Source organism: Vanessa tameamea, chromosome Z (assembly GCF_037043105.1).
Source record: "Vanessa tameamea isolate UH-Manoa-2023 chromosome Z, ilVanTame1 primary haplotype, whole genome shotgun sequence".
Classification (NCBI taxonomy): domain Eukaryota; kingdom Metazoa; phylum Arthropoda; class Insecta; order Lepidoptera; family Nymphalidae; genus Vanessa; species Vanessa tameamea.
The window spans coordinates 13612547-13626385 of record NC_087341.1 but is presented as its reverse complement, the minus strand read 5'-3'; the positions used below and the strand labels follow the sequence as shown (position 1 = coordinate 13626385).

The following is a 13839-nucleotide window of genomic DNA, read 5'->3' as shown; positions in this document are numbered from 1 at the left end:
ATTAAGTGAATGACAAGCGCTGCTTGCCCGTTAGCTATTATTTTTGATCCTGAATTTTTTGTGAACTACGCAAACCAATAATATCGATTTCGAAATGTTTTTTCATTTATTAGATGTTCAAGTTTTGATAGTAATAGGTTTATTTTAAGCGTTGTCATATAATTGATGTTATACTGCTCTGATGCGTCGGTTACATTGCCAGTTACATTAAATGAGCTTTTTTTTTTTTATTATAATTATTGGACAACATCACATACATTACTCTGATCCCAATGTAAGTAGCTAAAGCACTTGTATTATGGAAATCAGAAGTAACGACGGTACCACAAACACCCAGACCCAAGACAACATCGGAAACTAATTAACTTTTTTCTACATCGACTCGGCCGGGAATCGAACCCGGGACTTCGGAGTGGCGTACCCATGAAAACCGGTGTACACACTACTCGACCACGGAAGTCGGCAATGAGCTTTGTTGATGTTCAATTAAACATTACGTCCCTATATGTTGTTCATATCGTGTTCGGCGTGTCGGATGAGCATTTGTCACGTATTACCAATCTGCTGCTATTGGAGCCGTATAGGGGAGTAAGCTACGAAGCTTCTTTGAAAATGGGAGAGTCCGTAGCCCAGCTATGGTATATTGGGAGGTTGTTGTTATATGTAACATACTGAATGTATTTGTCTCCTTTCCACGCGTGCCTTTAATATGTAGATGTGTACATACGATTTTTCTGTTAAATATTTAAAGAAAAATATACATTAAAATATGAATTCTCAACGTAATTTAGTTCTTAATTATAACAACGTTAATTAAACTTTCGACTAAAGTCCATGTATCAAATTAGTTTCAACATCTGTTAGTCGATACTAATGGAGCTTAGAACGTTAAAGGTAACATACAATTTCAGTAAGTAACTGAAAGCGCTTTGACAAAAAGCAATTATAGCGTCCACTTTACTCAAATCTCGAGGTATTTATTTAAAGGACATCACAGGCAAATATTTCAAGTCATAAGCAATGAATCCTATTTTAATACTTTTTAAAATATCAACAGTGATTAAATTTAATATCTCTTCCGTTGTATGCTTGTATGAAAAGCAACGATTTTTTTTATGTTAAAACAATAATTGTAAAATCAGAAAGTGAAAGATTGAAAGTGTATTCTAAAATCGGACCGTAAAAAGATTTCGTTTAAATCAATCGAATAAACTTAGTCGAATTTAATTCTGCATTTTCGATGCGATAAAGGAATACCCGTAATATAGAGAGATAATAATTTAGATCGCGCAATAATGGGTACGTGGTTCTATTCCTTCAAAGCATATTCATGAGGCTAGCTCTGAAATAATAGTGAAATTATTGCCGTCCACCGCAAGCCTCGCCCGTGACACCGTAATAAGCGGCCCGACCGCTGCGGTAGCGCAAACTGTGAAGTTAATGTTACTCGTATATCTATTGTATATTGTAAAGTATTATTCCACATTCAAATTACATCAAGTTTTCTCAATCGTCTGAATTTCATATGAAAATTTTCACACGTACCAAACGTAGTAATGACTAATTGAACCTATGTTTAAACTTGCTCGTCTTTTGTGTTATTTAATTAATCTGAGATTCAAATTTCACCTTTCTAGACTGTGGTTTTGGCTGTTCATAAACGCGTAGGGCCTGCTAGTCAGAACAAACCATTTTATATATTGCTATTATGAATCCTATTATGCTCTGATTATTGAGTTTGATATTGACTTTGTTAATAAACAGTTTTATTGTTTATCTTAATTGACAGCGATAATTAGAATGGAAATAGATTCGGATAGTGCGTCAAAATTTAACTATTTCTAGTTTAGGAGAAATCATATTAGATGTCAATTACAATTATAATATTAATTGACATCGGGTCTCTAATAATATCACATCAACAATAAGGTATATATTAACAAAAAAAATTTTAAATTGTATCTTATTTAATAATCTCGATACAAACATGAATTTAAACATAAATATAATATTATCTTCTAAAAGTAGACATAATATAATAATAATAATAATATTGATATAATAAAATAGTTGTAAAACAAAGTATTGTTTTTTAAGTCATCCATTGGCTGATGCTTAATACAGTATTTATAGGGTGATTTTATTCCATTCGAAACTAAAATAGAGTTTTCATTTATCATCCCTTGCGGAACTTACTAGCGTTCACGATCAAAAAAGTTAGACAACTGACATTGATACAGCTCTATTGGTGTATTTCGGTTATCCGTATCACGTGTTATGGGAAATGACTTTCGAAACAATACCGCTTTGAAATTTTATTATTTCTTCAACATAGAACTGTTCGGAATAATTGCAATGTATAATTGTCAGCCCTTCGAAATATTTTAACAAAGTAGAAATTGTAACGTCACAATATATTTACATCAACGTTAGGTATATACCAAATAATAATTTGTTAGGAACGGTGATAAATATTGCATAAACACGTGAAGTAATAACTTCGTAACACCGAGTTTCTAACTTCACGAAGTCAATATATCCTGCTAAAGTTATTCGTTTTCGTTCGTGTAATGAAATCCTGCAGACACTTTTATTTTACAAAATGTTACTATGTATAAAAGCGTTAACTTGTAATTTATGACTCTCATTCAGAGTACACACGAATATTATAAAACAATATGTATATTTGACTACAGGCACAAGACATAACATCTTAGTTCCCGAGGTTGGTGGCGCATTGGTGATGTAAGGAATGGTTAATATTTCTTACAGCGGCCTTGTCTATGTGCGGTAGTGACCACTTACCATCAGGTGACCTATTCGCACGTCCGCCTACCGACATTATAAAAAAATATATATATTAGTTAAAAAAAAGAGAGATGTATAATTGGGCATTCAGTCGAAAAGAAATTGCTTTTGCTACGTATTATATTACAGACACAATTAAATAAATTAATAACGTTTGAGTGTAGTTAAATGACAAGAAATGAAATTGTTTTTAAAAAACACCTTTTGAATTAAACCCAAAATATAAATTTAAATAATTTTATATGAAACCGAATATAACATAAAAAGATAAAGAGAAAGTGGAAAAAGGTTGACTGGAGGGTGCAAAATTCTATTTTTCTGCCTCTGCCTCACTCTAACCCGCGTAAAAGAACTTCGAGCTAAACTATATTGTATATTATCAGTAGTATAAAAAAATAACGATTCAAATTCGTTTTGGTGCTCATGTGGATATACCGGGGATTCATGTACTAAGGTTAGCCGGTAGTAACGCCGCGGGCATCGTTTGTGGACGTGGACATGACGGCCTGGCGCTGGCAAAGCCGACGGTAACGCGTGGTGGCATGTTTAGAAACGTCGGGCCTATTTGATTGAAGTCTATTTTGACTTTAAATTATATTACTCTAATATTGGTAGTTGATAAGTTTAAAAAATATGAATAATTCATAACATTCCTAATATTATAAATGCGAAAGTAAATCTCACGCTTAAACCGCTATACCTGATTTAGATGAAATTTAGTTTGGGGATAGTTTGAATCCCAGGGAAAAATATAGGTTACTTTTATAATTGAACCCTCGAGGGGGTTAAATGGTAGGTGAAAGTTTGTGTTATGAAATTCGCGCGGGTAATGCCGCGGGTTCAGATCGTTATTTTATATAATAACATGCCACATATATATTTAGCATTAACTATGAAATTTTAAATTTTAATTGTAAATTTATAAACTTTATAGCTAATGCAAAACAAAACCACGTCCAGAGAATAGCTCAGAGGAATCCATATAATGTTCGCCGTAAATTACTGTAGATTAAAAGCGATAACGAAGCTAATGCTACTTATGTTGTATATAATGTAAAGCATACGTTAATAAAATAATAGCCCTCTTCATTTGGCTATTTCTTGAAAAAAAAAAACGAAATACTATTTTCCTTTAAATTATTAAAATTTCTCATAAATTGTATTGAAAAATAACTCGATCTCGTATCACGTGTCTGCGAAACACGCCACGAGAGGCTGCCATATCTTTGACGTTAATATGCTTATGACGATGAAGACGAAAATGAATAAATTTTAAGGCAAATATATTAGGACGTAACTTGCGCTCGGTAACTGACACGCGTCTACTGTATTAAATAAAATAAAAAATATATCGTTGCACTAGTAGAATAGGTATTATCTGTTAACTCAAGTTAATAAAGTTACGTTTAATTATGTTTTTGTTAAAACTGTTCCCAGCAACTCAGGAATGAAATCTGAACAAGGTTTCCTTGGTTTCATAGTCTATAACGATCAGCAGTTTTAGTTTATTTACTTATAGACATATACTCAGACATATTTACTTTCGGATTTATACTCATATATAGGTGAGTATGAATAGATTGGTATTTATATTATTCGGATATAATGTGATATTTCTACTATTTTTATCATTAACATAAATTATTATCATTAAAATACTTAACTTTACGGATTGCACATAATAATATACTTATATAATAAACTTTTCGTTGTCTTTGGTCAGTCAATTAAGCAAATTCAATCTCTTAGTTTCTCAAAAACTTATAATATATTTTCACTTGCGAGAGGGGTAAGAGAAATGAAACATTTCTTAAGCTAAAATTTTATCAAACATTTATTAATTGCATGAAATGAGATATAGTAGTATGCATATATCTATTAAGAACGTCTGTTCTGTTTTCTCTGACTGACGCTGATTGACTGGTAAAGGCAATTTTTGCAGCGCATGTTCACTGCAGGTCAGCACCCCTCCGACATAGTTATAGTGTATGGCCAAACGAGAGATCGGCAGAATGACCGCCATGTACAAAGCCGCTTTTGTAGAGAGCTTTATGTCGTGTGATCGGAACACCTTGAAGCGAAGTCTGCTAAAAGTTGCAATAGCTCCTCCAATTCCGCTGTTTAGTTTGTTCATTAACATCGAGAAGGCACCTTAATGTTATCGTTTTACCGGGATATTTGAAATTATCTACCAGCTTAAGTGAGCCATTTCCGAGTTTTACGTCGACTGGGTCATTGATCAATGTATAAGATTAAAATACACAGACTTTGATTGAGGGCATCCGTATCCGTTTCCGTACCGATGACAGTGGATTCTTTAACCTGGCTAGGTTAAAGGCTCACACCAAAATATCTGATGCCATTATCACTGAGATAATGTAGACAGAAGACTTATGTTTTGTGGCGGAATCCCCAGAGGGTTTACAGGGGCTTATGTCGAGTCTTGATGAGTCGTGTCGTATATATGGCCTTAAGACCAGTGTAAATAAGACCAAAGTCATGTTTTTTTTTAATACACTGATATGATAGTAGTAGTCAATAACTCATTACGTTTTATTACCCCAGTTCGTTTAAAGCATGTAATAGTTTATACTTCATTCAACGAGCACTTTCGAAACACGCTTTTACAAAATTTAATTAAATGTACGTACGTACGTATTGACTGAGAATGTGGATTCTACAAAAAACATATCGATACCGGGTAGTAACTATGAAAAGCTAAAACACAAATTTAAATCAGTATGTCGTAAATTTGTAAATGACGGAAACTCTTTTTGGAACTTTATTATTTAAGTATGTAATTGTGAGAGAAATCCTGACATATATAGCAAGCAACTCTTATTAAGTCCTCTCAAGTAACGATTATTTTAAAACTCAGTACTAAATATATTTTACCTGAAATAGAAGCCTTAACGCCATATTGCTAACACAAAAAATTGGCGAACTTTCGTAACCTATGTTACGATCAAAAACTTAGGAGACGGATTTTGAAAAATCTTTCTTAAAACTTTTATGAGACGTATGTAAGGACCCAAAAATAAATTGTGTTAAGTAAATGTTTTTTAAACCTTATATAATACATCAGAATGAGTACATTTTCTGACAAGCCGACTATGACGTATTTGATATGATATAGACATACACAGTTTTATCGTTCCATTTAATGATTAATGACAACCTCTTCAATCTATTAACCCAAGTTCGATCATCACCGTTTGAAAGTTAATAGTGTGGAAACTGTGGTGTGTGTACAGGTGCTCAAGAATTATCATGACACCTCCCTGTGCCATTTAGACGGCAGCCGTGTGCATGCTAAAAGGCACTTAGAACTAATTTGCGCTTTTACATTATTCCATTATGGATTATTTCTTCGAAACTTTCCCGAAAATATGTACTTGCGGCTTGTCGGCACCGAGTTCACTTGGTAAATACGTCACAATGAAACTTTCTACGGTTATTGACACTGGTCCATACATTAATTTTATTTATGTTAGGAATCTTTTTCGTCTTCCTAATTTCGGCAGCGTCTTCATAATTTGACGAATTTATTGGGACCTGGTGATGAGTGCTTAATACGAATTTGTTTTGTTAAGTAAACGAAAGTCCTACCACAAAGCGTTGTTGAGCCGTAAATCTTCCAATTAAAACAAACGAAATACGAAGGATGCTGAGATATAAGCAAATCATACAGTATCGAGGGTAGAATGTTGTGCCTCCGAGAAGGATCAATATTTCGAGTTATTGAGATATTGAACAGTTGAACGATGAAGGTGACTTATTGAGACGGAAATTAAAGGCGGCGAGCTGATAACTGAGCGCCCTCGTAAAAACTGTTTAAGCTCAGATCGATGTCGCGCACATAACGTTTCTTATTAAACCGAAATATTAATTCATTGTTATTTGGATTTTATACATCGCCATCAACGCATTATAATGTTTTCCTGAAATATATTTAAATCTAAAAAAAGAATCTACAACTTGAAAATATTTAATATAATGAATACTATTGTTTCATATTAAGATAATACCTACAGCGATCGGGTATTATTCTTCCTCTAAGGCTATTGTTTTTTACAAATAAAATTATATGTTTTATTAATCACTCAGCGTCGAGGGATATCTAACCGAAATCTTTTAAAATTGTTATTAATGTATTTTATATAATTTCATGTAGATTAAAATGATATACGTAACCATTATATTGCAAGAACAAGGACACGTGGTTAGTTACCGAAGATGGTGATTATTTTGTGTTTACAACTAATCTCGCTCTCGGCGACGGAGGACAACATCGTGAGGAAACTTGCACGTATCGGATGAATTTTTGGCACATGCATAATATGTAGCAAACTACCAACTACAAAGATATTATTATTATTATTATTATATAAGAGTTAGCTATTGTGATAAAAACATTCTACTTGTACCTAAATTCTATTAAAGCGCTTTACGTCCTCAACGAGCATACAACCAACCCACCGGATAAGAAACGTTTTCGGTTTGAATGAAACCTTGAAACGAAACGAAAATGTTTTATTTATAAATATAAAGTAACTTATCAATGTGCACAACGTTGCGCTCCTTGGGATGAATTGGACTTGAAAGTTCACTCTTATAATAATAGTTGCTTGCAACCGCCAAGCGCGCTATTTGTTGGAAACTTGAATTCTGAATTTAGATAACATCTTAATATGTATACATTAATTTTAATTCTTTATATTGCAAATATGTGACTTCAATTACAATTATTAAAATAACATTAAAGTGATATTTGTTACTGTAATTATTCTTATCTCATCTTATATAATTCGTTTTAGTTTTTAATATATATTATATGTTCAACAGAATACGTCTGTTTTGGAGAACCATCACTGGCGAGCGGCTGTTAGTTGCATCATCGAGAGTGGACTTCTGGAAGTGCAGGAAATTCGCGTCAAGGTGGAACGTCAAATCAGCTCTCTTATCCTGGCTACCGACATCACCAGGCAACAAGAGTTCTTAAGCCAGTTTAAGGTAAGCACTAATTATACCAAACGGTTTTTTTTTTCAAACTCATTGAAGTCTATAACATGAAAGAACTATAAAATAATTAAAAGTCAATAAAAAATTGTCCAGTCAATACAGTTAATTAGAGATAAGCGCGAACCGAATTTGATCTAAATTTGATGTAGCAAAAATGCAACTGTCAAAAAAATATAATTTGTTAATTTCAATATGGTTTTAATTCGTTAGTTTTGTTTTAAACGTTATCTATTTACGCCGTTAGCTCAAATTGCGATTGAACTATTTGAATTTTTCCAATTTAAATTTGGATATTCGAAGTTCGAATTCCGATAATAATCAACATGTAACGTCCGTTTAACAGTAAATATACGGTTTGCAAATTGATATTCAATCATGCATTAGGACTGAACTTGAATTTTCGATGTTGTATTTCCATGCGAGTTTCCACAATTGTTTCAATTTCAAAACCAAGTTTTTGAATGATTTTATACATAACGATGAACAATTAGTCAGCTGGTCGACTATTAGGATTTAAAAAAAAAAAATGTTTCCTAGGCATTTAAAGTAATGTAAATTATATTTAACTTTATAAAGTGGACTCGTTCGGTAAGCATTTTTAACGTAATTTTAGTTGATTAAATTATTGTAACCGGGACGAAACGCCGAACGCCGTTGATTAAATTATTGTAACGAAACGAAATATAAATGATTTTTTACTAATTTTAATATATATAAATAATATTATTTTTTATTAACAAAATAATTATAAATGTATGTAAAATGAAAATAATTGATATCACTAGGCAAAGGTTCTTACTGGTAGAGAAGAGATTGTAGGGCTAACTCTACCGCTATTCTGTCTATATACATGTGTATTTTTTCGAAAAACAGTATTTCTCTCTAAGTTTTCCTTCATCACCGAACGCAAGAGGAATTTTAAACTTAAAAGCATTTGTTTTTGCCCGGATTTGTATGCGCGAGTTTCAGTTACGATTCACGTATTCAAGTCACCGGGCTATGTCGGCCATTCATTTATTTCATGTCTTCTCTGATTATTTATGAATGTTATATAAGGCATTTGAGATATTGACTCGTGGCTGTTTGTTAATTTGTTGGTTCTGACTGGCGTGTAATTGGTTTAAATATGTAATTACTTACTCAAGTCGTATAATTATTAATCAGATAGCAGTTGCATTAGCCCACATCTAATATACATTCATTTGTAAGATTTATGTTTACGCTGAATTAAATTTCATTTTATTTTATTTTAGTAGTTATAAAAGGGTTGATACGCGATTTATCGAATCTTCTTCGTGCAATACTTGTTACAACCCTCGGTTCCGTCTGACTTAGCAGTTATTAGGTACCCTATGGTCTTCACAGTACCCCTAGCAACGCGTATGCAAAATTTCAGGATAATCTGTGTAGTAGTAATCTTACAAGTATGTAAGCGTGTACACAAGCTCAATATATTTATAGTATTATGACTTATCAAATGTAAAGTTGAAATGGAATTGATATTGGGCCGAAACCCATCAACATCGTTGTCAACTCGTCTAATTTTATTTACGTAAGGGCATTATTTCCTGTACCTAAGTTTATTTACGTTAAAAATATTGATGTTGTAAGTTTAAATAATGTCAACAGAACTGGACCGCGTGGAACGGTGGCGAGAATGCTAGCGGAGCGTTTCTCTGTTGAATCGCAATACCGATTATCTCGGCGAAAATAGAACCAACTCTACTGCCTCTAGTGGACGCAATAAGACGGGATGTTAAATCTTTTATAAAAGTTTTTACGCTCTAAGGTTTCCTATTGGTTGTACAAAGACTTTAAAGATTCATTGTTAAATGGGCAATCGTATAATAATTCCTTTCACGTTACACTACTACATATTGTAGAGTTTATTAAAAAAAAAGTTTTTAAATTATGTTTATTATTTATGATCGTTCCCAAAATCAAATCTATTTGAAGCATTTCTCAATACTTCTTTAACTATTTCTTTAATTAACTAGTTGTACTTTGAAGTTACCTCCGCTTGAAATCAGTTCTTTTTCATCCAACTCGAATTATAAAGGTGGCGCGAGAGTCTTATCGGATATTTGTCGACAAACAAATCGAACAGGGTATTGCAACTAGAGCCGTCCATAGAGCCAGATTTTTTTTAAATTTATTTTGTAAATTATAAACGTTTAACGATTCATTCGTCGAAGCTCCGACTTTAAATTAAAATAGAATAATTATTTAAAAGAATTCTACTCTTACAGGAATTTATTAGCTCGTAATATTGTTTTTCCAAGCCCGCTTCTGTAGTAACAATTGCATTTAAATTACCTTAAAAAATGTTTTTATATTAACTCTTGTTTCCTTTGACTTTGACTTTGAAGTAAATCTAGATTAATATAAATGCAAAACTCTACCTGTTGTTTTGTTACCTTATCACGGAACTAGTCATATTCCAATAAGGCATGGTGCTGACGGGGTTCCTGGACGAAGGCATGAGATATTAGGACAGTAGGACACGATAAAATTGACTGTTATGCAATACTTATTAAAATTTTCCCTTCCAATGTGTCTGCACTTTTGCACGACAGGGTACTGTTCTTTTATTTTGAGTACAAATAAACATACCAGCCTCTTGATAGCTTTTATTTTTGTTAAACTGTTTAATAAATAGATACTTGACTATAACTCCAATAGACGAGAAGTTCATTGTGTTGGTATCATCGTACTATAATTTCTAAAAATGTATTCCTTTTTGATGTGAAACAATTAATTGACGTCTAGGTGGTAACACTCGTATGTTATTATTATACCGCCATACCGTTATGGCAGAACGCTAAACAAGTACTAACAATTTAGCACTTGTCCTATTTCATAAATGTACCACGTTTGTTTGTCTTGACGAGCTGGATAATAATGACACTTTAAAAGTCGATCAGGCGAAGATAACGGTTAAGAGATACGACTATTAAAAATAAGCAATGTGATATTTTCTCATTTTTTCTGATCGACATGAAAACTGAAAGCTATAAGCGTCAATATCGAATTCAAGCGATCAATGTACATAAATTGGATCGATATTCTGAAGTTGATTTATTTACATGATATATTTTTTTTAATTCGTCTAATCTGAATAACGTTTAGTTCGTGTGACAAAATAAAATGTGCAACGGGTGCAGATATCAAAATGACATTTATGTAAATTGTTTTGAATAATATTCGGACGCGTAAAACACGAAACAAGTTATTTATAACCATTGGGTACTTAACATCTCCACTGTCAATTAATTGTTAAATAGAGTATTGCTCTGTAAAACATTTATCATTTTCTTATACCAACAGTCTGTCGCCGTTGCGTGAAACTGCATGAAATTGCATGAAAAAAATATCTTTAGTAGACTTTTACAGCCTGCCGCCCGAGCCAATAATCCCGGGTTATGTTTATCCTGGTGGGCTCCCCGCACCAATGCGGATGATACGGCTTACGTGCTCGACTGATGGATGCATATAACAAATATTCTCTTAAGCACTTCGGTTCGGCTCTTTCAAAATATGCGGATTTAAAAATGTTGGTTCTATTATATTCTGCCGAAGCTATGCACCCACAATATATACGTAAAAATTACATACTTTTACCGGATAAATATCTTCTTAGCGTATATATATATATTTTTTTTTTTTTTTCTTTTTGAACACTTTTATGGGATCTAAATATATAACTATGAGAAAATATAATGATTTGCGCTAAGATTTACTTTGAAAAGCGTTTAAAATTCATAAATTAAAATAATTTTCCAAAATACGAAATTTCTGGTGAAATGTAATTTACCGAATGCGCTTATAGTAATTAAACTTTTCGCTACAAACTGGAATAAGGTTGACAAGAAACTCTCGTGAATTATTTCTCGTATAACAAATTAGTACTGCGTGGGAGTTCGATGTTTCACTGGTTTTACACTTTCACTGAAAAATCTTAGGATTTAGCAAGCCTGACATCCGAAAGAAACTAGGTCTGACTTAGGTATGTCTGAATAGCAATTCAGGAACTGCAACGAAACAAGTAGACCCAGCTAGAAGGTCACAAATGAATTTTTCATGTTCAAAATTTGCGTTAATAATATAATTCACGTCACGCCGAAGAAAAATGTTAGAAGGAGAATCCTCATGTAAAAATAAATTTTAAGATACACGTTAAATGTGTATGCTAAAAGTGCGGAAGCAATGAAGATTCCGAATACTTTGCTGAAATACGAGGGGTGACCTTGGCTGCCTTTTGAGACATTCGTGGAATCGGGCTTTACTTGAGGCGGGCTTTTTACAAGCTTCTCTTTAAATAATCAAATCTTTGAACTGAATTTTAAAAGAGTTGCAGTCAATCGATTAAATTGCAATCCTCTTTAGTTACTGGCGTTAATACAATCTGTTATACTATATTTTATTCGTTTGAGTTCTAGGATTACAAGCACGCAGTTATTTTAGCTTAAAACTTATTTAATTCAGCAATGTTACATAATAGTCCTTGTTTTGTTGTGGTATTTGTAATGGAACAAGATCAAAGACGTCAACGCTACAATTTGTGTAACAACCAACAGTGTATAGAAGTATTCAATCCCGAAGGCGCGCCTTTCCACGTGAAATTGATTATTATCGGCGTGCATTAGTATGAGTGAGTAACGGTTGTACTTACAAGATGTCTCGAGTATGCGTGAGACGACTAATGACAGTAAAAAAATAATAAATAGTTAATTTAACATGGATACAGAAACTCAAATGTTCTTAACTATTAGTTCGTTGGTAACCGGCGTTGATCAATTTTCATTTTCAGAAGTTCAAAAATGATAAACTTCCATACAAACTTGTTTAATATTACCCATTTAACCCGTTATGGGCTATTGGATTTTTAAGAGCACTGAAACAAATGTTATTTATTCAAAGACAGATGCCTCAAAACCGATTACCATAATTCGAACATTGAGAAAAGATGGACATTTATACAAAACTTTGAACACCAATTTCACCCTCACCCACAAAAATACTGATTTGTATTCATTAATATAAGCCAATATACCGATTTTCTTATTTTAATAATTAAAAAATCATGAACTTCTATACAAACTTTATCCCCAATTCTTCTTCACTTTAGTGCCATCCGAGGTGATGAATTTTAAAATAAACTTTCATCTATCCCTATCTCATTAACATAAGCTTAAATACCGATTTTATATCTCTAGGCATTTTTACAAATCCTTTCTTAGTGCTCACCTACGTTCCGTCAGGAATTCCCGTGTAAAATTTCATCCTGTTTCATCATCAATTTATTCTGCGTTATGCATTGTATGTAAGTCATTCATTTTGACATAATAAGTAGTTAGCAAGTATTTCATAGAAAACAAATCGGCTTAAAAAATGTTATACGCTGTAAAATCTCGGTCGTCTACGTAAATTCAAAACAATGGATTTATCGAGAACAATAGCACAAATTCCATGAAAAAATGTGATGTACTAACAAAATATTCTCTGAATAAAAATTTAGAAAGAGTTATAAATTCGCAATATCAGCCATATTCTCTTCCCATTTAATACTTTTCACTTGTGAAATTTTAAAACCTGAATTGTAATACTCTCTTTCTATTCGTGTATTTTTTTATATGTTTATAACTATATGATACATTCCACGATCGTGTTCTGCGAGCTTTGAGTTTATTATTTCTAATATTTTGACAATATAATATAAACTAATTCATTTTTCTCTAATAATTACTTTAATCACCTGTTAATATTATGAAATTATTGTTTTTTTAAAACAAATAAATAGTAAAAATAAACCTTATAAACAAGAATATATATTGTTTTTTATTATATTAAATTTCGTATCTATGCTGTTGATCGTTGAAGTTTCTTAATCTGGCGCCAATTCGGATTTATAATTAGGTTACCATAAAAATATTTGTCATATGAATTGAATTAACATATGACATTTCAACTCTGTGTAATAAGAAGAAGTGGTTCTAAGTCAGCTTGCAA

At 32.4% G+C, this 13839-nt stretch overlaps 1 protein-coding gene across 2 annotated transcripts in view; it reads left to right on the top strand.

Annotated features, from left to right (window-relative positions):
• Positions 1 to 13839, top strand: part of LOC113402499 (3',5'-cyclic-AMP phosphodiesterase 4A-like) — a 146232-nt gene that overhangs the window by 86428 nt on the left and 45965 nt on the right. For both annotated transcript variants that reach the window (XM_026642780.2, XM_026642788.2), the window contains exon 7: positions 7654 to 7821. In XM_026642780.2, the coding sequence (XP_026498565.1) occupies positions 7654 to 7821 (168 nt within the window). The remainder of the gene's footprint in view (positions 1 to 7653; positions 7822 to 13839) is intronic.